The following is a 23,761-nucleotide window of genomic DNA, read 5'->3' on the forward strand; positions in this document are numbered from 1 at the left end:
CAAAAACCAGGAGTGAGTACAAGAGATTCATTCTATGGCTAGAGGACTCCTGATATCTCCAGGAGTGAATACAAGAGGTTCATTCTATGGCTAGAGGACTCCTGATATCTCCAGGAGTGAATACAAGAGATTCATTCTATAGCTAGAGGACTCCTGATATCTCCAGGAGTGATACGAGTAATTTTTGTCTTAATCTGTTGTTTTCTAGTACTGTCTTTTTGCTAGCTAGGGCCATCTACTTTACTATTTTCCCTCTTACTATCTCTGCCTTTGCTGATAGCTACTTTATTGAGGAAAAATGTACTTACTATGACTGTGATACGTGGTTGTCCCACCTAGCTATCTTAAGATGAATGCACTAACTGTAACTCGCTCTGGATAAGAGCGTCTGCTAAATTACTAAAATGTTAAACGTTAAAAATGTCAAAGGGATGTATGGATGGAGACAGACAGACAGGTACCTACTAGGAGTGAGGACCTCCTCTGACAGACACACAGGTATGTACTGGGAGTGAGGACCTCCTCTGACAGACAGACAGGTACGTACTGGGAGTGAGGACCTCCTCTGACAGACAGACAGACAGGTATATACTGGGAGTGAGGACCTCTTCTGACAGACAGACAGGTACGTACTGGGAGTGAGGACCTCTTCTGACAGACAGACAGGTACGTACTGGGAGTGAGGACCTCCTCTGTGCCGGTATAGGAGGAGAAGACCTGTCCCATGAACTGATGCTGCTGCTCCCTGAAGTTGTTCTGCAGGTAGTCCATCAACATCACATAGCCTGCCTGCTGCATGGTCATCACCTCACAGAACATCTCCAGCTACAACACAATAGAACCAACACATTCATAAACACATTATTACACAGTTATAACATGTCACAATGTTCTATAGTCTGCTACATGGTCATCACCTCACAGAACATCTCCAGCTACAACACAATGCAACCAACATGTTCATAAACACATTATTACACATTAGTGCTTGTTATTGCATGGTGATTTCACATTGTGTCCTTGGGCACAAGGCCACACAAGGAAAGGCCACATAAAGATCATCGAAAATGATGGTCGTCTACAAAACTTGCTAGTTTACTTTTTTTTTTAGGGTTTGTGACATCATCACTTTAGCATCGTATTACTATTATCATTATTCACATAGACCTAAATAACTGTCTACGGGTCAAACAGTATTCAGTCCTCACACACCCTAACACACACATGTGCTACACACAAGCATACATGCATGTCATATACACCTCTTGTACAGTTTATTGTGTAACACTGAGTGCATTCGGAAAGTATTCACACCCCTTCCCCTTTTCCACATTTTGTTACGTTACAGCCTTATTCTAAAATGTATTAAATAAAAAACTTTACTCATCAATCTACACACAATACCCCATAATGAATTTTTGCACATTTATTAAAAATTAAAAACAGAAATAGCTTATTTACATAAGTGTTCAGACTCTTTGCTATGAGACTCAAAATTGAGCTCAGGTGCATCCTGTTTCCATTGATCCTCCTTGAGATGTTTCTCCACCTGTAAATTCAATTGATTGGACATGATTTGGAAAGGCACACACCCGTCCATATAAGGTCCCACAGTTGACAGTGCATGTCAGAGCAAAAACCAAGCCATTAAGTCAAAGGAATTGTTCCTCTGTGGAGATGGGAGAACCTTCCAGAAGGACAACCATCTCTGCAGCACTCCACCAATCAGGCCTTTATGGTAGAGTGGCCAGACGGAAGCCACTCCTCAGTAAAAGGCACATGACAGCTTGCTTGTAGTTTGCCAAAAGGCATTTAAAGGACTCTCAGACCATGAGAAACAAGATTCTCTGGTCTGATGAAACCAAGATTGAACTCTTTGGCCTGAATGCCAAGCGTCACGTCTGGAGGAAACCTGGCACCATCCCAATGGTGAAGCATGGTGGTGGCAGCACCATGCTGTGGGGATGTTTTTCAGCGGCAGGGACTGGGAGACTAGTCAGGATCGAGGGAAAGATGAATGGAGCAAAGTACAGAGAGATCCTTGATGAAAACCTGCTCCAGAGCGCTCAGGACCTCAGATTGGGGCGACGGTTTACCTTCCAACAGCACAACGACCCTAAGCACACAGCCAAGACAACGTAGGAGTGGCTTCGGGACAAGTCTCTGAATGTCCTTGAGTGGCCCAGCCAGAGCCTGGACTTGAACCTGATCGAACATCTCTGGAGAGAACTGAAAATATCTGTGCAGCAACGCTCCCCATCCAACCTGACAGAGCTTGAGAGGATCTACAGAGTAGAATGGGAGAAACTCCCCAAATACAGGTGTGCCAAGCTTGTAGCTTAATACCCAAGAAGACTCTAGGCTGTAATCACTGCCAAAGGTACTTCAACAAAGTACTGAGTAAAGGGTCTGAATACTTATGTAAATGTGATATTTCCGTGTTTTTTTATTTTTCTATTTGCTTACATTTCTAAAAACCATTTTTGCTTTGTGATTATGGGGTATTGTGTGTAGATAGATGAGGGATAAAAAAAAAAAAATCAATTTGAGAATAAGGCTGTAACTTAACAAAATGTGGAAAAAGTAAAGGGGTCTGAATACTTTCCGAATGCACTGTAAATAGCTCTGGTGCTCTGACTCACACAGCATTCCAACCAGAGTGGCTGTGAGTGTGACCGGGGGCCAAAACCATGACTGAAAACAATTTGGGCCTCAGACAACCTCTGTAACAACCTCTGGTATGTTCTGGTGTTCTGGTGTTGTTTAGAAACACACAGTAGTAATAACGTTTAACATTTGTAATAGCTGAAATACTAATTTAATAATAGTACATACACTACTTATGAATATTTATGACTGGTTATTAATTAAAGCTATCAAAACAACGCTGATGAGGACAATGTAGCTTGTTTGAATATACAGTGAGCTACAAAAGTATTGGTACAGTGACATTTGTTTTGTTTTTTGGGCTCTTTACTCCAGCACTTCGGATTTGAGGGCAGACTGTCAGCTTTAATTTCAGGGTATTTTCATCCATAACGGGTGAACCGTTTAGAAATTACAGCACCTTTTGTACATAGTCCCCTCATTTTGAGGGGACCAAACGTTTTGTGTGCAAAGCTGTCATCAAGGCAAAGGGTGGCTATTTGAAGAATCTCAAATATAAAATCTATTTTGATTTGTTTAACACTTTTTTGGTTACTACATGATTCCATATGTGTTATTTCATAGTTTTGATGTCTTAACTATTATTCTACAATGTAAAAAAAATAAAAAGAAAAAAAAGATGAAAAACCCTTGAATGAGTAGGTGTGTCCAAACTTTTGACTGGTAGTGTATATATACACCAATAAACATACATTTCATAGCAGGACACTGTAAAGTCCATTATCCCTCTGAATAGTATGAATTAGGCTGTTTGAGAACGTTTGAATCCTAAACAACCTTCCTACACAAGGTTTGAAGTACAGTACCAACATACTGTAGATGTGTGCTGGAAAACCTTTGTAGAGCATGGGTGGAATAGGCATTGTGGTGCTCATGTGAATTTCCTTTCTTTTTTGGCTTCAGACCAATGCCTACTTATCACTTAAAACATATTTTTTAGTTGTTAATTTCCATGGTTTTTACACCGGAAGGTGATTATGCAACATTATTATACAACATTATAATACAGAATAACAGAGCAATAAAAGTAAGTAAAAGTACCCAATAATGACAAATGGCAACAGAAATAATGTAGTTGTTAGTATTTATTTAATATTAACAGCTGATTATCCAGAAGTGAAAGACCAGAAACCCATTTAAGCCAATATGGGTAAACTGGAAACATTTCCCCCGATTTCTCTTCACAAGACAATCGAGCAAGCTCCTGGAAAATACACAAATAATCAACATGTAGCCTACCCATTAACTATTTACATGAAAATGTACCTTCAAGTTTACTGAAGAAAGGCCTAGTACTACATTACCTGTAAACAAAAGTGAGTTATCACTAAATGTAAAATGTACAAGCAGATATAGTCAACTTTGTAAATACAATTCAGGGATGGCCACAATTGCTCTTGACAAGCTACAGGTTTATGCAGGCTTTTTTGTTCAAGCCCAGTTCTAACACAATTGATTCTACTATTCATGTTCTCGATGAACTGCTGAGTAGTAGAATCATGTGTGGTAGAACTGGATTTTCTTGTATGGTGATGATTAATCCTTTTATAAATCGTTGTTGGAGATTAGCCTATCTCAGAGATAAAAAGGTAGAGAGTGAAAGTCTGACAGGAGATCTTCTCAGAGCAGAGATACCGCCTTACGCTCAAGCACATACAAATACTAAAAGGTAGAACAGATTGGACTTGGTGCTTCAATGGGAATGTTGGCATTGAAAAACGAGAAACTTGTTTATTGTCCTTGCAAAAGTCTAAATTGTACATTTAAAGCTTCCCTGAAACGGGAGCAAGAAAGGAATCTGCATATTACATTTTTTTAATTGGAATGCAGTTCTATTTATTCCACATCTATACTACTACTAGGACACCCATGCATTCCCCACGAGACATGCCACCAGAGGTCTCTTCACAGTCCCCAAGTCCAAAACAGACTACAGGAAACACACAGTACTACATAGAGCCATGACTACATGGAACTCTATTCCACATCATGTAACTCAGTCAAGCAGTAAAATCAGATTTAAAAAAACAGATAAAACTACACTTTATGGAACAGCGCGGACTGTGAAGAGACACACACACAGCATTCGCAAACACATGCTAACACACGCACACTACACACACACATTTTAATATTGTTATTTTGCTGTATTATTGATTTTGTATTGTAAATATGTTATGGTAGAGTATTGTGTAATAAAGTGTTGTGTTATGTATTGTTTTATTGTATGTAAATTGTGGTTGGACCCCAGGAAGAGTAGCTGCTGCCTTGGCAGCCGCTAATGCGGATCCGTAATAAATACAAATAAAAATACTACATTTCGCACCCTTCTTTTTCGCTGGCTTCCAGGCATGTACTCATTCACCAACATGGACGTCGGCATGAAGACTGTGTGGCTTGTTGGGCATTCGTGGATCCACTGGTTGGACAGGCGTGCCAGGGCGGTCGGGAAGCATCACAGTCTCTGCCTTATTGATTGTCACATTAGGTGGCACGAACTGCTCATTGTTCTGCGCCAGCATAGCCTGTGCTACTTCTCCACTTGACATCGTAGTCATCCACCTAAAATCATCCGAATGTTTCCCAGTACAACGGTGGTCCTCTCAAATATTGCGCAGCGGATGAGCTGGATGTTCCAGTGGGACCAGAAGTTAAACAAGTGCATAGAAAAGGCCCGGCGTTCCGTCAATCAGCTGGTGTACGCATTTCTCCGTGACAGGGACATGCACACAATTCGTAGGGATGAAGTGCATCTGACGGATGAGGGAAACGATGTATTCCTTGAGAGATGGTCTCTCCACCGTTCTCTCCCCTGTAGTAGTAGCAAGACCCGCGCAGTAGTACACACACCACACTCCCTGTCCATTGCCACTCAACGATGCTCAACGAACCCAAAGGCTTTCAAACCTATACACTAAAGAGAATGGTGAAAATGTATCCTCCGAGAGGCGAACCCAGAACCTTCAGTTCCCAAGGCGGAGACGCTAACTGTTACACTATGAACCTTGTTATGAACATGGCAACTTGACACTATTTAAATGGACAGTCTGGTGATGACAGGAACCTTTCGTTGCACAATGTTTTTGTTGTTCATTCACTCAGTACTGATTGAACATTTATTTATCTTGCTTGGTTAAAAATAAATGATCTAAACCAGTTGATGTGTTGAAAACAGTCTCATTTATACAGTTAGCTCTAACCAAGTTAGCAAACGTAGCATTTTCTTTTGACTGTGCACAAGTTCTGTTGCACTAGCAAGCAATGATGTTGTTTTAAACTGAGTGCACCATGTGGACTCGCATGGCTATTTTGTGGCTACTTATGTGGATGGCAAATTCGGACTTTGGGGAACACACTGAAAAGTAACTTGACACTGTATTGATCAGTCAACGCACATTTTGATTATAATGACAAGAAGAAAATTGCATTGAGAGAGGAGGGAGCTTACTGAATTAATGCATAAGGTAAGGTCTGTAACGTAAGCTAACGTTAAATTGCTTTGCTTTGAATGGACCAAAAGCAAAGTCTCTGTCTGGTGTGCTAGTTCTTAACCAGGCAATTTTATCGGCTACAGTTTGTGTTGTGAGAGGCATGGCTGATCTTGGTCGAGGCTAGCTCGCTAGCAGTTGTTATGTTATATACTGAAATCTGGTTGCACACATAACGTTAGCAAGCAAGCCAATTTGACTGTATGGAGTAGCTAAAGCTAGATGAGCCATGCCCATTGCATGATGTATTATAAATTAGCAGCGTGGCAGTTTCCCAAAGTTTGGTGTTGACTATGAGCTTTACTTAGCTAGCTAGCGTAGTTAGCTATGCTTTGTGGAAGAATGTGGGATATAAGTAATTGTCAACATTGAGTTGTTACTGGCTAGCTAGTTGGCTAGCTAACTGGCTATAGCAGGCAATGACGTTTGCTATCTTATTTGTTTGTTTACACAGATGACTTCAGCCTTACATAAAACATGTTCCTTGGCAAAATGTAGCTAGCTAGCGTTCCTCGCTTGCAGGTTAGCTAGCTAGCCAACGTTAGAGCTAATCTGACTGGTATTCTATCTGTGGTATAATGTTACATTAGCTAGTTAGCTAACGTTACAGCTGCTGGCTACCTACCTAGCTAGCTAGCTAACGGAAACAAAACCACATTCAGCTCACTAATAACAACCAACCCATTGTTCATGTCGGACAATTATCTGTGTGCATTTATTGATTAACCTCAGATTGAGTACCAACATATAGCTATCTATAGTAGCCTAGGTTTGTCCTCAACCATTTATTATTATGACTGGCTGGTCAGGCGGCGAGCTGTTTGTGTTGTTAAATTGCTGAGCGACCGAGTTGCTGGCCCAATTTGATAGAACTCTGAGATTCGGCTGAAAAAATATGTTAGCATTATCAGAAATGCACATCGTTGTTTCTTCATGGATGGAAATGTGCACGTGAGAGCGATAAATTATACATTTATATTAAAACTGTTGCACCTACAAATTTATTCAATCCAAAATGTTTTAAATCCAATGGTGACTTTATGGACGCTATAGTCTCGTTTTAATCTGACGTCTAGAATTTGAGCTAGGTTGCCGCAGAAAATACTCTGAAAACTCAATTGCTAATGACCATGTTACAAATCCGGTATGTGGTTCACGGTGGGGAGTGTGTTGTGTACCTCCAATCAAGTTATTTTGCACATTTTCATCGACATTGGTGTCATATTGGTTTAAATATGATGGTAGGGAGATTTGAATTTAACATTTAACTTCAATCAATTTCTATATATTGTGGGGGGTATCCACAATAATACAGTTGAAGGAGCGTATGTTAAACTCCCAACCCATTCATACTTTAAAAAGACAACTGTCAACTGACAGTGGACGAATAGGGAGATGTGGAGGCGCCCTGCACTCTCCTTCTCTCTGTCGCTCCCTTTCTCTTCTTCTGTACTGACAAAAAAATATTTTCACATATACTCTCTGCTTTTATTGACACACACACACACACACACACACACACACCCTCACACACCTGCATGTCAGAGATGGCCACAGTGTTCTTGAAGACGATCCACTCCACGGTGTCAGTGCAGGGTGGGGTGGTGAGGGAGCCGTTGTAGGTGAAGTACTTCTCTGTGGAGTTGGGCAGGAGGCCCCGGAGAGAGAAGGGACCCACCATCCCACTCTTACCTGGAGAAGAGGAGGTGAGAGGAGAAAAGAGGGGGACATGTGTAAGATGAAAATGAACGGACAGCAAAATAAATTAGTGAGAGAGAAAGAGAGGATAGACAACATAAACATAAAATGTTGCATTATCACGACACGGTGTGGTAGTGGGTATATGACCGTGGGGTAGAGTGGCCCTTGACTTTAAATCTGTACAAAGAAGTTTGTACAACTATCTCTCATAAGAGAGCTTGACATTACCCACAACAATGAGCTGATGCACTGAAGTCCTCTGTAACACCTACTTGTATGGCAAACTTCAACTGCCATTAGCATTAATTAACTATACTTAAGCAATAAGGCAAGAGGGGGTGTGGTATATGGCCAATATACCACGGCTAAGGGCTGTTCTTAAGCACAACGCAACGTGGTGTGCATGGATACAGCCCTTTACTGTGTTATATTGGCCATATACCACAAACCCTGAGGTGCCTTATTGCTAATATAAACTGGTTACAAAGTTAATTAGAACAGTAAAAATAAATGTTTTGTCATACCTTTCAGCCAATCAGCATTCAGGGCTCGAACCACCCAGTTTATAATAGTATTTGAATCACTAGTCAGCAGTTCAGCCCAGGCTATTCAGACTTTTTTATTTTATGTATGCATTTATAATGAAACGCAAACTAGGGGTTTATAGTTACGCTTAGATCAGGTGGCTTTGTGTTTGGTTAACTTAGTGTGGCTCCCCCGATGGTGTGGCCGGGGAATGCCACGGTTTGGGGCGTCAGCCACACACCACAACCAGCAGATTAGGCTGCAGCAAGCTAGGCTGCAGTTGGACGCCCTGCACCTGAAGCCACTCTGCGTCGTTAAGGTGTCTGCATACATAGGTTCGGTTTGCTCTTGGCAGAACTCGGCTAGGCGAAGTGAACGGCTGTGCTCACATAGTCCCTAAAGACCTTCGCTTGAAAAACAAGAAAAAGCTGCAATATTAATGTTGTTTGTCCCTCTTGAGATGCCATATCAACAACATATCCAGTAACACTTCCTCAAAATAGTTTGAATCAATCTAAGATAAATGAAGAAATCTGTCATTAATTTGGACATTTTTTGCCAAGGAGGTCTTAGTCACGCAATTTGACATCTAACTAAGATGTTTGGTGCAATACTTCTCAAGTGAAAACATTTGCATGGAAAGTAGTTGTCTTGTTGAATGACAACAAACTCTTCATTGAAGAATCCCTACTGTTGACCAGTCACCGACGAATGGGGGGAAAATTTGGCTACGAACTTCGGTTTGCCTCAAGAAACAATTTTGTGTGCTAAAACAGACGGAAAAAAACCTGCCAACCACCAAAACTAACAAAAATGTCACAAAATGTAGTCATAATATACAGTGGTGGAAAAAGTACCCAATTGTCATACTTGAGTAAAAGTATAGATACCTTAATAGAAAGTTACTCAAGTAAAAGTGAAAGTCACCCAGTAAAATACTAAACTCAGCAAAAAAAGAAACGTCCTCTCACTGTCAACTGCGTTTATTTTCAGCAAACTTAACGTGTAAATATTTGTATGAACATAACAAGATTCAACAACTGAGACATAAACTGAACAAGTTCCACAGACATGTGACTAACATAAATTGAATAATGTGTCCCTGAACAAAGGGGGGGTCAAAATCAAAAGTAACAGTCAGTATCTGGTGTGGCCACCAGCTGCATTAAGTACTGCAGTGCACCTCCTCCTCATGGACTGCACCAGATTTGCCAGTTCTTGCTGTGAGATGTTACACCACTCTTCCACCAAGGCACCTGCAAGTTCCTGGACATTTCTGGGGAGAATGGCCCTAGCTCTCACCCTCCGATCCAACAGGTCCCAGACGTGCTCAATGGGATTGAGATCTGAGCTCTTCGTTGGCCATGGCAGAACATTGACATTCCTGTCTTGCAGGAAATCACGCACAGAACGAGCAGTATGGCTGGTGGCATTGTCATGCTGGAGGGTCATGTCAGGATGAGCCTGCAGGAAGGGTACCACATGAGGGAGGAGGATGTCTTCCCTGTAACGCACAGCGTTGAGACTGCCTGCAATGACAACAAGCTCAGTCCGATGATGCTGTGACACACCGCCCCAGACCATGACGGACCCTCCACCTCCAAATCGATCCCGCTCCAGAGTACAGGCCTCGGTGTAACGCTCATTCCTTCGACGATAAACGCGAATCCGACCATCACCCCTGGTGAGACAAAACCGCGACTCGTCAGTGAGGAGCACTTTTTGCCAGTCCTGTCTGGTCCAGCGACAGTGGGTTTGTGCCCATAGGCATTATTGTTGCCGGTGATGTCTGGTGAGGACCTGCCTTACAACAGGCCTACAAGCCCTCAGTCCAGCCCCTCTCAGCCGATTGCAGACAGTCTGAGCACTGATGGAGGGATTGTGAATCCAGGCTCTGTCGTAGCCAGCCGCGACTGGGAGACCCATGGGGCGGCGCACAATTGGCCCAGCGTCGTCCAGGGTAGGGTAGGGGAGAGAATGGCTGGCAGGGATGTAGCTCAGTTGGTAGAGCATGGCGTTTGCAACGCCAGGGTTGTGGGTTCGATTCCCACGGGTGGTATGAAAAATAATGTATGCACTCACTAACTGTAAGTCGCTCTGGATAAGAGCGTCTGCTAAATGACAAAAAAAATAGAACAAAAAAATATAAGATAAATTGTGCATTCCTGGTGTAACTCGGGCAGTTGTTGTTGCCATCCTCTACCTGACCCGCAGGTGTGATGTTCGGATGTACCGATCCTGTGCAGGTGTTGTTACACGTGGTCTGCCACTGTGAGGATGATCAGCTGTCCATCCTGTCTCCCTGTAGCGCTGTCTCAGGCGTCTCACAGTACGGACATTGCAATTTATTGCCCTGGCCACATCTGCAGTCCTCATGCCTCCTTGCAGCATGCCTAAGGCATGTTCACACAGATGAGCAGGGAGCCTGGGCATCTTTCTTTTGGTGTTTTTCAGAGTCAGTAGAAAGGCCTCTTTAGTGTCCTAAGTTTTCATAACTGTGACCTTAATTGCCTACCGTCTGTAAGCTGTTAGTGTCTTAACGACCGTTCCACAGGTGCATGTTCATTAATTGTTTATGGTTCATTGAACAAGCATGGGAAACAGTGTTTAAACCCTTTACAATGAAGATCTGTGAAGTTATTTGGATTTTTACGAATTACCTGAAAAAGGGACGTTTCTTTTTTTACTGAGTTTACTTGAGTAAAAGTCTAAAAGTATTTGGTTCTAATTATACTTAAGTATCAAAAGTAAAAGTAAAAGTATAAATAATTTCAAATTCCTTATATTAAGCAAAGCAGACGGCACCATTTTCTTGTTTTTAAAATGTACGTATAGCCAGGGCCACACTCAGACATCATTTATAAAAGATACATTTGTGTTTAGTGTGTCCGCCAGATCAGAGGCTGTAGGGATGACCATGTGTTTTCTTGATAAGTGTGTGAATTGGACCCTTTTCCTATCCTGCTAAGTATTCAAAACGTAACGAGTACTTTTGGGTGTCAGGTAAAATGTACGGAGTACATTATTTTCTTTAGGAATGTAGTGAAATAAAAGTAAAAGTTGTCAAAAATATAAATAGTAAAGTACAGATACCCAAAAAACGACTTAAGTAAAAATACTTTAAAGTACTACTTAAGTACTTTACACCACTGATAATATATGCGTGAACTGTTTAGACTGAAGTATACTCTAAGCTTTAGGCTGCAGCACAGCTGAGACATTTAAGGTGCTGGTTCAGTTCAGCAGGGGAGGAGCTCCTGGCTGGATGCTGGAGGCTGAGCTCTACAGACATTTGGAGGAAGCCCATGGACATTGACTTTCCACAGGAAGAAAAAACTGGAAAGAACAATTGGCTGGTAAACTGGATAGCAGCCCAGCTATTTAGTCTCTTAAGTTAAGTTCCAGTCTTAGTTAAGTTTATCCCCTGTGTGTGGTTGTGGTTTTGAGTAACAGTTTTTTATCATCCTTTTTGAGAACCCATTTATTTGAATAAATATGCCAATGTTCCTGTCAATGGTCCTCATCATTGACATCCTACCAGCCACACCTAGCGAGTCGTTACATTAGATACACTATTTGAAGGTGAGCATTGGATGAGTTTAGGGTTACTGTAGGTCAGGTTGGCATACCGAATCGGCTGACACTGTTGACTCCGTCGATAATGGCCATGTAGTTGTCATTGTCTTCGATGCTTGTCTGTAAAGGGGGTATGGCAACAGATTAGTCAGGCATCTCAAAAGGCTTCCTCTCCTCGTCTCCTCTCCTTCATCTTTTTGTGTCCCTACATTTTTGGGCTGCTTTAAAGCTGAAGCTAAATATGATACTAAACTGAAGCTCACACTGATGCAAGCTAATAGCTAGAGACTTTAGAATCCACAGCTGAACCCAAACTCCATATAGCATGTCTAATCTCTTCTCAGTCTGATACTGTGGTGGGTAATCAGTTCCACTATCCTGTCCCCTTTGATTTCAGGGTGGGTAGCAGAGTGTAGCCTAACATGTGTGGGGTAATCTAGGGGCCTCGTGCGGAATAATCTTTTTCAATTCTGCCCAGCTCACGAGGCCCCTTGATGATGATGTGAGCTATTGACTCTTCTGCCTAATGGTAAGTCCACCAGTGCAAGTAGATATAATGTCATCCTTCATCGACTATGACAAACCTTGCTGGCATGGATGCAAAATGATCCACTATACACTCTTGACACAGGTCACGCACATGCACGAACACCCACAAACATACGAAAACACCCACAAACATCCGCACAAACACATCCGCAAATACACTCTTCCTGTCAGTGTCGACAACTAACATACCTGTCAGGAACACCCGCATCCCCCAATCTACCTACAGTGCCTACCTACCTGAACCCCCCCAGGAACACCCGCTCCACCCAATCTACTTACAATACCTACCTACCTGAACCTCCTCAGGAACACCCGCTCCACCCAATCTACTTACAGTACCTACCTACCTACCTGATCCCCCTCAGGAACACCCGCTCCACCCAATCTACTTACAATACCTACCTACCTGAACCTCCTCAGGAACACCCGCTCCACCCAATCTACTTACAGTACCTACCTACCTACCTGATCCCCCTCAGGAACACCTGCTCCACCCAATCTACCTACAGTACCTACCTACCTACCTGATCCCCCTCAGGAACACCCGCTCCACCCAATCTACTTACAGTACCTACCTACCTACCTACCTACCTACCTACCTACCTACCTGATCCCCCTCAGGAACACCTGTTCCACCCAATCTACCTACAGTACCTACCTACCTGAACCTCCTCAGGAACACCCACTCCACCCAATCTACTTACAGTACCTACCTACCTACAGTGGGGAAAAAAAGTATTTAGTCAGCCACCAATTGTGCAAGTTCTCCCACTTAAAAAGATGAGAGAGGCCTGTAATTTTCATCATAGGTACACGTCAACTATGACAGACAAATTGAGGAAAAAAAATCCAGAAAATCACATTGTAGGATTTTTAATGAATTTATTTGCAAATTATGGTGGAAAATAAGTATTTGGTCACCTATAAACAAGCAAGATTTCTGGCTCTCACAGACCTGTAACTTCTTCTTTAAGAGGCTCCTCTGTCCTCCACTCATTACCTGTATTAATGGCACCTGTTAGAACTTGTTATCAGTATAAAAGACACCTGTCCACAACCTCAAACAGTCACACTCCAAACTCCACTATGGCCAAGACCAAAGAGCTGTCAAAGGACACCAGAAACAAAATTGTAGACCTGCACCAGGCTGGGAAGACTGAATCTGCAATAGGTAAGCAGCTTGGTTTGAAGAAATCAACTGTGGGAGCAATTATTAGGAAATGGAAGACATACAAGACCACTGATAATCTCCCTCGATCTGGGGCTCCACGCAAGATCTCACCCCGTGGGGTCAAAATGATCACAAGAACGGTGAGCAAAAATCCCAGAACCACACGGGGCGACCTAGTGAATGACCTGCAGAGAGCTGGGACCAAAGTAACAAAGCCTACCATCAGTAACCCACTACGCCGCCAGGGACTCAAATCCTGCAGTGCCAGACGTGTCCCCCTGCTTAAGCCAGTACATGTACAGGCCCGTCTGAAGTTTGCTAGAGTGCATTTGGATGATCCAGAAGAGGATTGGGAGAATGTCATATGGTCAGATGAAACCAAAATAGAACTTTTTGGTAAAAACTCAACTCGTTGTGTTTGGAGGACAAAGAATGCTGAGTTGCATCCAAAGAACACCATACCTACTGTGAAGCATGGGGGTGGAAACATCATGCTTTGGGGCTGTTTTTCTGCAAAGGGACCAGGACGACTGATCCGTGTAAAGGAAAGAATGAATGGGGCCATGTATCGTGAGATTTTGAGTGAAAACCTCCTTCCATCAGCAAGGGCATTGAAGATGAAACGTGGCTGGGTCTTTCAGCATGACAATGATCCCAAACACACCGCCCGGGCAACGAAGGAGTGGCTTCGTCAGAAGCATTTCAAGGTCCTGGAGTGGCCTAGCCAGTCTCCAGATCTCAACCCCATAGAAAATCTTTGGAGGGAGTTGAAAGTCCGTGTTGCCCAGCGACAGCCCCAAAACATCACTGCTCTAGAGGAGATCTGCATGGAGGAATGGGCCAAAATACCAGCAACAGTGTGTGAAAACCTTGTGAAGACTTACAGAAAATGTTTGACCTGTGTCATTGCCAACAAAGGGTATATAACAAAGAATTGAGAAACTTTTGTTATTGACCAAATACTTATTTTCCACCATAATTTGCAAATAAATTCATAAAAAATCCTACAATGTGATTTTCTGGTATTTCTTTTCTCGTTTTGTCTGTCATAGTTGACATGTACCTATGATGAAAATTACAGGCCTCACTCATCTTTTTAAGTGGGAGAACTTGCACAATTGGTGGCTGACTAAATACATTTTTTCCCCACTGTACCTACCTACCTGATCCCCCTCAGGAACACCTGCTCCACCCAATCTACCTACAGTACCTACCTACCTGAACCTCCTCAGGAACACCCGCTCCACCCAATCTACTTACAGTACCTACCTACCTGAACCTCCTCAGGAACACCCGCTCCACCCAATCTACTTACAGTACCTACCTACCTACCTGATCCCCCTCAGGAACACCCGCTCCACCCAATCTACCTACAGTACCTACCTACCTGAACCGGAGCTACACTTTACACACTATATGCTCCAGACGTTTATTACATGGCCATAGCAAGTCACAACATACGAACACACACACCTCTAACAGTACAGAGAGAGCGGTGATCCTGCCCCCGTCCTTGATGGCCTGGTCTATGGACTCAAAGTGAAGCGCTTCATAACAGTAGATCTGCATCTGGAAAAGACAGAGAGAGACAAGGTACAGGAGATGGTTGACACCCTATGTACTGTCATTGAACAGTACATTGATTTCAATATTGACTGACATTCATCAAGCTGCCCACTCAAGAAAAATCTCCAAACTGTAACCAGTGCCTGCAACCTGGTTCAGGTTATCAGTCAACCAAACAGGGTAGTTACAAACAGCACAGGAATGAAATCATCAACGTATTGATCACATCTTTACTAATACTGCAGAAATTTGCTTTAAAGCAGTATCCAAATCCATCGGATGTAGTGATCACAATATAGTAGCCATATCTAGGAAAACCGAAGTTCCAAAGGATGGGCCTAATATAGTGTATAAGAGGTCATACAATACATTTTGTAGTGATTCTTATGTTGATGATGTAAATCATATTTGCTGGTCTGTGGTGTGTAATGAGGAGCAACCAGACGCTGCACTTGACACATTTACGAAATTGCTTATTCCAGTTACTGCACCCATTTAAGAAAATGACTGTAAAAACTGTTAAATCCCCTTGGATTGATGAGGAATTGAAAAATGATATGGTTGAGAGGGATGAGGCAAAAGGTATGGCAAATAAGTCTGGCAGCACAACCGATTAGCAAACGTACTGCAAATTGAGAAATCATGTGACTAAACTGAATAAAAAGAAGAAGCTATACTATAAAACAAAGATAAATTATATAAAGAATGACAGTAAAAAGCTTTCGAGCACCTTAAATGACATTTTGAGCAAAAAGGCAAACTCAGCTCCATCATTCATTGAATCAGATGGCTCATTCATCACAAAACCCACTGATATTTCCACCTACTTTAATTATTTTTTAATTGGCAAGATTAGCAAACTTAGGCATGACATGCCAGCAACAAACGCTGACACTACACATCCAAGTATATCTGACCAAATTATGAAAAGACAAGCATTGTAATTTTTTATTACGTAAAGTAAGTGTGTAGGAGGTTAAAAAAAAGTATTGTTGTCTATCAACAATGACAAGCCACCGGGGTCTGACAACTTGGATGGAAAATTACTGAGGATAATAGCGGACGATATTGCCACTCATATTTGCCATATCTTCAATTTAAGCCTACTAGAAAGTATGTGCCCCAAGGCTTGGAGGGAAGCAAAAGTTATTGCCCTACTTATGAATAGTAACTGGCTCAAAGAGTTGACCAATCAGCCTGTTACCAACCCGTCGTAAACTTTTGAAAGAAATTGTGTTTGACCAGATACAATGCTACTTTACAGTAAACAAATTGACAACAGACTTGTTGTTGCACGCTTATAGGGAAGGACATTCAACAAGCACAGCACTTACACAAATGACTGATGATTGGCTGAGAGAAATTGATGATAAAAAGATAGTAGGGGCTTTTTTTGTTAGACTTCAGTGCGGCTTTTGACATTATCGATCATAGTCTGCTGCTAGAAAAATGTGTTATAACTTTGCACCACCTGCTATATTGTGGATAAAGAGTTACCTGTCTAACAGAACACAGAAGGTGTTCTTTAATGGAAGCCTCTCCAACATAATCCAGGTAGAATCAGGAATTCCCCAGGGCAGTTGCCTAGGCCCCTTAGTTTATTCTATCTTTACTAACGACATGCAACTGGCTTTGAGTGTCTATATATGCTGATGACTCAACACTATACACGTCAGTTACTACAGCGACTGAAATGACTGCAACACTAAAAGCATTGTATTTGGGACAAATCATTCACTAAACCCTAAACCTCAACTAAATCTTGTAATGAATAATGTGGAAATTGAGCAAGTTGAGGTGACTAAACTGATTGGAGTAACCCTGGATCGTAAACTGTCATGGTCAAAACATATTGATACAACAATAGCTAAGATGGGGAGAAGTCTGTCCATAATAAAGCGCTGTTCTGCCTTCTTAACAGCACTATCAACAAGGCCGGTCCTAGTTTTGTCGCACCTGGACTACTGTTCAGTCGTGTGGTCAGGTGCCACAAAGAGGGACTTAGGAAAATTGTAATTGGCTCAGAACAGGGCAGCACGGCTAACAGAGAGCTAACAATAATATGCATATCAATCTCTCCTGGCTCAAAGTGGCGGAGAGATTGACTTCATCACTACTTGTATTTGTGCGAGGTATTGACATGCTGAATGCACCGAGCTGTCTGTTTGAACTACTGGCACACAGCTCGGACACCCATGCATACCCCACAAGACATGCCTCAAGAGGTCTCTTCACAGTCCCCAAGTCCAGAACAAACTATGGGAGGCGCACAGTACTACATAGATCCATTACTACATGGAACTCTATTCTACATCAAGTAACTGATGCAAGCAGTATAATCAGATTTAAAAAACAGATAGAAATATGCCTTATGGAACAGCGGGGACTGTGAAGAGACACAAACACAGACACAGGCAAAAACTACACGGGAGGATCTTGTCAATGATCTCAAGTCAGCTGGGACCATAGTCACCAAGAAAACTATTGGTAACACACTACGCCGTGAAGGACTGAAATCCTGCAGCGCCCGCAAAGTCCCCCTGCTCAAGAAAGCACATATACAGGCCCATCTGAAGTTTGCCAGTGAACATCTGAATGATTCAGAGGAGAACTGGGTGAAAGTGTTGTGGTCATATGAGACCAAAATCGAGCTCTTTGGCATCAACTCAACTCGCCGTGTTTGGAGGAGGAGGAATGCTGCCTATGACCCCAAGAACACCATCCCCACCGTCAAACATGGAGGTGGAAACATTATGCTTTGGGGGTGTTTTTCTGCTAAGGGGACAGGACAACTTCACCGCATCAAAGGGACGATGGACGGGGCCATGTACCGTCAAATCTTGGGTGAGAACCTCCTTCCCTCAGCCAGGGCATTGAAAATGGGTCGTGGATGGGTATTCCAGCATGACAATGACCCAAAACACACGGCCAAGGCAACAAAGGAGTAGCTCAAGAAGAGGCACATTAAGGTCCTGGAGTGGCCTAGCCAGTCTCCAGACCTTAATCACATAGAAAATCTGTGGAGGGAGCTGAAGGTTCGAGTTGCCAAACATCAGCCTCGAAACCTTAATGACTTGGAGAAGATCTGCAAAGAGGAGTGGGACAAAATCCCTCCTGAGATGTGTGCAAACCTGGTGGTCAACTACAAGAAACATCTGACCTCTGTGATTGCCAACAAGGGTTTTGCCACCAAGTACTAAGTCATGTTTTGCAGAGGGGTCAAATACTTATTTCCCTCATTAAAATGCAAATCAATTTATAACATTTTTGACATGCGTTTTTCTGGATTTTTTTGTTGTTATTCTGTCTCTCACTGTTCAAATAAACCTACCATTAAAAGTATAGACTGATCATGTCTTTGTCAGTGGGCAAACGTACAAAATCAGCAGGGGATCAAATACTTTTTTCCCTCACTGTATTACAATATATTTTGATACATTGCTAAATAAATGAAAAGTTCTACAAATTTGATTACTTTTTAATTTGTTATTTAATGAACCCTTCTTTTAAGGGTTCAATAAATTTAACTGTCAGCTTTATCCTAGTTTGGTTGAAAACAATCAGAATTGAGAAAGCCCATTAAAACCACTTACAATTAATGTATTGCCTCCCTACTGTCATGTACTACACATATTTACATATTTTGTTATTCATAATCATAAAACACAGTCAAATTCCACATTACAGTCAGAAATGAGAAAAAATGTTGTGATATGATATTTTGGCCATATCGCCCTGCCCTGCTTGAGAGGTTACACTCTGTCATATGGAGGTTGTAACGACGTTATACTCTGTCATAGGGAGGTTATAATGGGTGAGTGTCAGGTCTTACCTCCAGGGGATACTTGACCCCGCTGAGGCTGTGCTCGGAGCCCTCTGAGGAAGCATTGCAGCGCCCCCAGTGGAAGGTGATTCTCCCCACCTTAAACCTGCCCCTCAGCCCCCCTCCACTCACATAGAAGTCCCCCTCTGGGTTCACTGCCACTGGAGAGAACACACACAGAGCATTATTTGACCATATTAACCATTATACACATACACAGTATATTGATGTGGCCATGAAGCCTGCCAACGGAAAACACAAAAACTTTCGCTCACACGTGTAAATGCACATACGCACGCACACACGCACTTTCACAAACACACATATTTACGTTCACAGCATGTAGGCTATTATATTTCATGCCAATTTAATACCAAGAAAGGGAAAAACACCTTCAATCATCTCCACACCAGAACCAAGAAATGTACTCTTAGTTTATAAAGTGCCATATGTATACACTATAACAACAATGCCCAATATTTCAGTAGCTAATTATATACAGTTGAAGTCGGAAGTTTACATACACTTAGGTTGGAGTCATTAAAACTCGTTTTTCAACCACTCCACAAATTTCTTGTTAACAAACTATAGTTTTGGCAAGTCGGTTAGGACATCTACTTTGTGCATGACACAAGTAATTTTTCCAACAATTGTTTACAGACAGATTATTTCACTTATAATTCACTGTATCACAATTCCAGTGGGTCAGAAGTTTACATACACTAAGTTGACTGTGCCTTTAAACAGCTTGGAAAATTCCAGAAAATGATGTCATGGCTTTAGAAGCTTCTGATAGGCTAATTGACATAATTTAAGTCAATTGGAGGTGTACCTGTGGATGTATTTCAAGGCCTGCCTTCAAACTCAGTGCCTCTTTGCTTGACATCATGGGAAAATCAAAAGAACTCAGCCAAGACCTCAGAAAAAAAAATGGTAGACCTCCACAAGTCTGGTTTATCCTTGGGAGCAATTTCCAAACGCCTGAAGGTACCACGTTCATCTGTACAAACAATAGTACGCAAGTATAAACACCATGGGACCACGCAGCCGTCATACCACTCAGGAAGGAGACGCGTTCTGTCTCCTAGAGATGAACGTACTTTGGTGCGAAAAGTGCAAATCAATCCCAGAACAACAGCAAAGGACCTTGTGAAGATGCTGGAGGAAACAGGTACAAAGTATCTATATCCATAGTAAAACGAGTCCTATATCGACATAGCCTAAAAGGCCGTTCAGCAAGGAAGAAGCCACTGCTCAAAAACCGCCAAAAAAAGACAGACTACGGTTTGCAACTGCACATGGGGACAAAGATCTTACTTTTTGGAGAAATGTCCTCTGGTCTGATGCAACAAAAATATAACTGTTTGGCCATAATGACCATCGTTATGTTTGGTGGAAAAAGGGGGTGGCTTGCAAACTGAAGAACACCATCCCAACCGTGAAGCACGGGGGTGGCAGCATCATGCTGTGGGGGAGGGACTGGTGCACTTCACAAAATAGATATCATCATGAGGAAGGAAATGTATGTGGATATATTGAAGCAACATCTCAAGACATCAGTCAGGAAGTTAAAGCTTGGTCGCAAATGGGTCTTCCAAATGGACAATGACCCCAAGCATACTTCCAAAGTTGTGGCAAAATGGCTTAAGGACAACAACGTTAAGGAATTGGAGTGGCCATCACAAAGCCCTGACCTCAATCCTATAGAAAATGTGTGGGCAGAACTGAAAAAGCGTGTGCGAGTAAGGAGGCCTACAAACCTGACTCAGTTACACCAGCTCTGTCAGGAGGAATGGGCCAAAATTCACCCAACTTATTGTGGGAAGCTTGTGTAAGGCTACCCGAAACGTTTGACCCAAGTTAAACAATTTAAAGGCAATGCTACCAAATACTAATTGAGTGTATGTAAACTTCTGACCCACTGGGAATGTGATGAAAGAAAGAAAAGCTGAAATAAATCATTCTCATTACTATTATTCAGACATTTCACATTCTTAAAATAAAGTGGTGATCCTAACTGACCTAAGACAGGGAATTTATACCAGGATTAAATGTCAGGAATTGTGAAAAACTGAGTTTAAATGTATTTGGCTAAGGTGTATGGGGCGGCAGGTAGCTTAGTGGTTAAGAGCGTTGTGCCAGTAACCGAAAGGTCGCTGGTTCTAATCCCCGAGCCGACTAGGTGAAAAATCTGTCGATGTGCCCTTGAGCAAGGCACTTAACCCTAATTGCTCATGTAAGTCGCTCTGGATAAGAGCGTCTGCTAAATGATTAAAATGTAAATGTATGTAAACTTCCGACTTCAACTGTATTATCATTACCACATCATCAAATTTGCATTCCTCCACTTCACTCTTGTACTACGATACCTTAGTATTAAGACCCAGACCAACAGGCTCAGAGACAGGCAGTGCGGCTACTGAATAGCTAGCTGACTGAATGGCTGATTATTTTACTGTATTACTTTAGCTTTACAGTTTCATTACTGGTTGTTGTAATGCTGGTTTTATTGTGAGACTTCTGGTGACCTGAGAGCTCATACCGGTCTTGCCGTCGTTCTTGATGGTGGTCCTATCAGACGTCACCTCCTCCCAGCCCTCGAACTTCAGCTTTTGGAACTGAACTTTGACCTGCGTCAGCTCCTCCTCGATGTTGATGGGTGACTGTCTGGTATTGCTGCATGATGGATACTTGTTGGCCCAGTTGTTTTGGTTTAGAGTCCCTGCCAAGAGAGAGTTGAAATGTGTTTAATGCATAGTAGAGTTATAAATAGCCAACATATTGGTGGTGCCTCAGCTATATGAACTTGCCCAAAACGAGTACATATGTCGTTATCCATTACAAAACACGACCCAGTTGTTTTCCCTTTTTCTGAAGTGTACTCTGGTTTCTTCCTCTCTAATTAGGCACTAACTGGTTGCAGGTGTGCTCCTGTGGGGAGCTAATGAGCTAATCACATTCAGGTGCGTCTCCTTTGATGGGATTTCACTGGAGTGATACAGAGGGTAGTGCATACTGCCCATAGACTGTTCTCTCTGCTACCGCAGTCTGGAACCAACAGTACCCTGAACAGCTTCTACACCCAAGCCATAAGACTGCTCAATTGTTAGTTAAATAGTTAACCAATAGCTACCCGGACTATCTGCATTTACCCTTTGTGCACAAACCTTTTGACTAATCACATACACTGCTGCTACTGTTTATTATCTTGTTGCTTAGTCACTTTATTCCTAGTTATATGTACACATCTACCTCAATTACCTCGTATCCCTGCACATCGACTCGGTACTGGTACCCCATGTATACAGCCAAGCTATCGTTGCTTTTATTATAATGTGTTAATACTTTTCTATTATTTCTCTATTTTCTTTCTCTCTGCATTGTTGGGAAGGGCCCGTACGTAAGTATTTCACTGTTAGTCTACACCTGTTGTTTACAAAACAAGTGACAAATAAAATTTGATTTGAAGTTTTTTTATTTAGAACTGTGGAGTTTCTCAAGCCATTCCTGGGGGACCCACAGGGTGTGCACATTTTTGTTTTATCCCAGCACCGATACCTGATTCAAGTTATCATGGATTGGATGATTTGTTGTGTAGTTGAATTGAGTCCAATCCAATTCTTTCAGATCTACATGAAGAGCTTAGGGGAAAGGGCTAGGGTTGATTTGGGGTTGTGCATAGAGCTGACGTGCCTATTCCACACGATAGAACAATGTCATGCAATGCCAATGTTTCAGAAGGTTCATAACTTTTGTGAAACATCACAGTACAGTTGAAAAATATATGGCAAACAGAAATCCAATAATGATGGTGTTAAGAGATAGACGGGAGGGGTTGAATGGAGCTGAAGGTTTGGACTAATAACAACAAGATAACTAATGTAAAACATACTGTGTCCATAATACGTATATAGGTTATAGGTTAAGAACTTTTGTGAGAGAGCACAGTTTGAAAGATATGGCATATAGAAGCAAACCGGATGGACATCATGAAAATGATCAGAGAGGTTGAGGGTAGAGGAATTTCAAGAGTAAAAACAAACAAAATAGAACTATTGTAAAATTAACTGTCCATAAAATGTATGGAGTATGTATAAGCTGGAAGTAGAGGCCTAAGCGTTGTTGTTCACTAGTTTACTCCAATTAGGGGATGGGTGGTAGGGTCAGAAAGTAATAAAGGAAAATATATTTTAAAAAAGGATATGTACACTACCGGTCAAAAGTTTTAGAACCCCTACTCATTCAAGGGATTTCTTTATTTTTACTATTTTCTACATTGTAGAATAATAGTAAAGACATCCAAACTATGAAATAACACATATGGAATCATGTAGTAACTAAAAAAGTGTTAAACAAATCAAAATATATTTTATATTTGAGATTCTTCAAATAGCCACCCTTTGCCTTGATGACAGCTTTGTACACTCTTGGCATTCTCTCAACCAGCTTCACCTGGAATGCTTTTCCAACAGTCTTGAAGGAGTTCCCACATATGCTGAGCACTTGTTGGCTGCTTTTCCTTCACTCTGCCGTCTGACTCATCCCAAACCATCTCAATTTGGTTGAGGTCAGGGGATTGTGGAGGCCAGGTCATCTGATGCAGAACTCCATCACTCTCCTTCTTGGTCAAATAGCCCTTACACAGCCTGGAGGTGTGTTGGGTCATTGTCCTGTTGTAAAACAAATGATGGTCCC

The 23,761-nt window shown here is 42.1% G+C and overlaps 1 protein-coding gene across 1 annotated transcript in view; it reads right to left on the bottom strand.

Moving 5' to 3' along the window:
- LOC311148616 (receptor-type tyrosine-protein phosphatase zeta-like) overlaps positions 1-23,761 on the bottom strand; it is a 115,947-nt gene that overhangs the window by 38,371 nt on the left and 53,815 nt on the right. The window contains exons 3-8 of the mRNA XM_084185597.1: positions 21,609-21,788; positions 19,076-19,227; positions 15,151-15,246; positions 12,011-12,077; positions 7,690-7,847; positions 675-825 (exon numbers count right to left, since the gene is read on the bottom strand). Coding sequence (XP_084041723.1) covers positions 675-825; positions 7,690-7,847; positions 12,011-12,077; positions 15,151-15,246; positions 19,076-19,227; positions 21,609-21,788 — 804 coding nt within the window. The remainder of the gene's footprint in view (positions 1-674; positions 826-7,689; positions 7,848-12,010; positions 12,078-15,150; positions 15,247-19,075; positions 19,228-21,608; positions 21,789-23,761) is intronic.

The sequence above is a fragment of the Coregonus lavaretus genome (genome assembly GCF_964263955.1).
Source record: "Coregonus lavaretus genome assembly, chromosome: 21".
Taxonomy (NCBI): Eukaryota; Metazoa; Chordata; class Actinopteri; order Salmoniformes; family Salmonidae; genus Coregonus; species Coregonus lavaretus.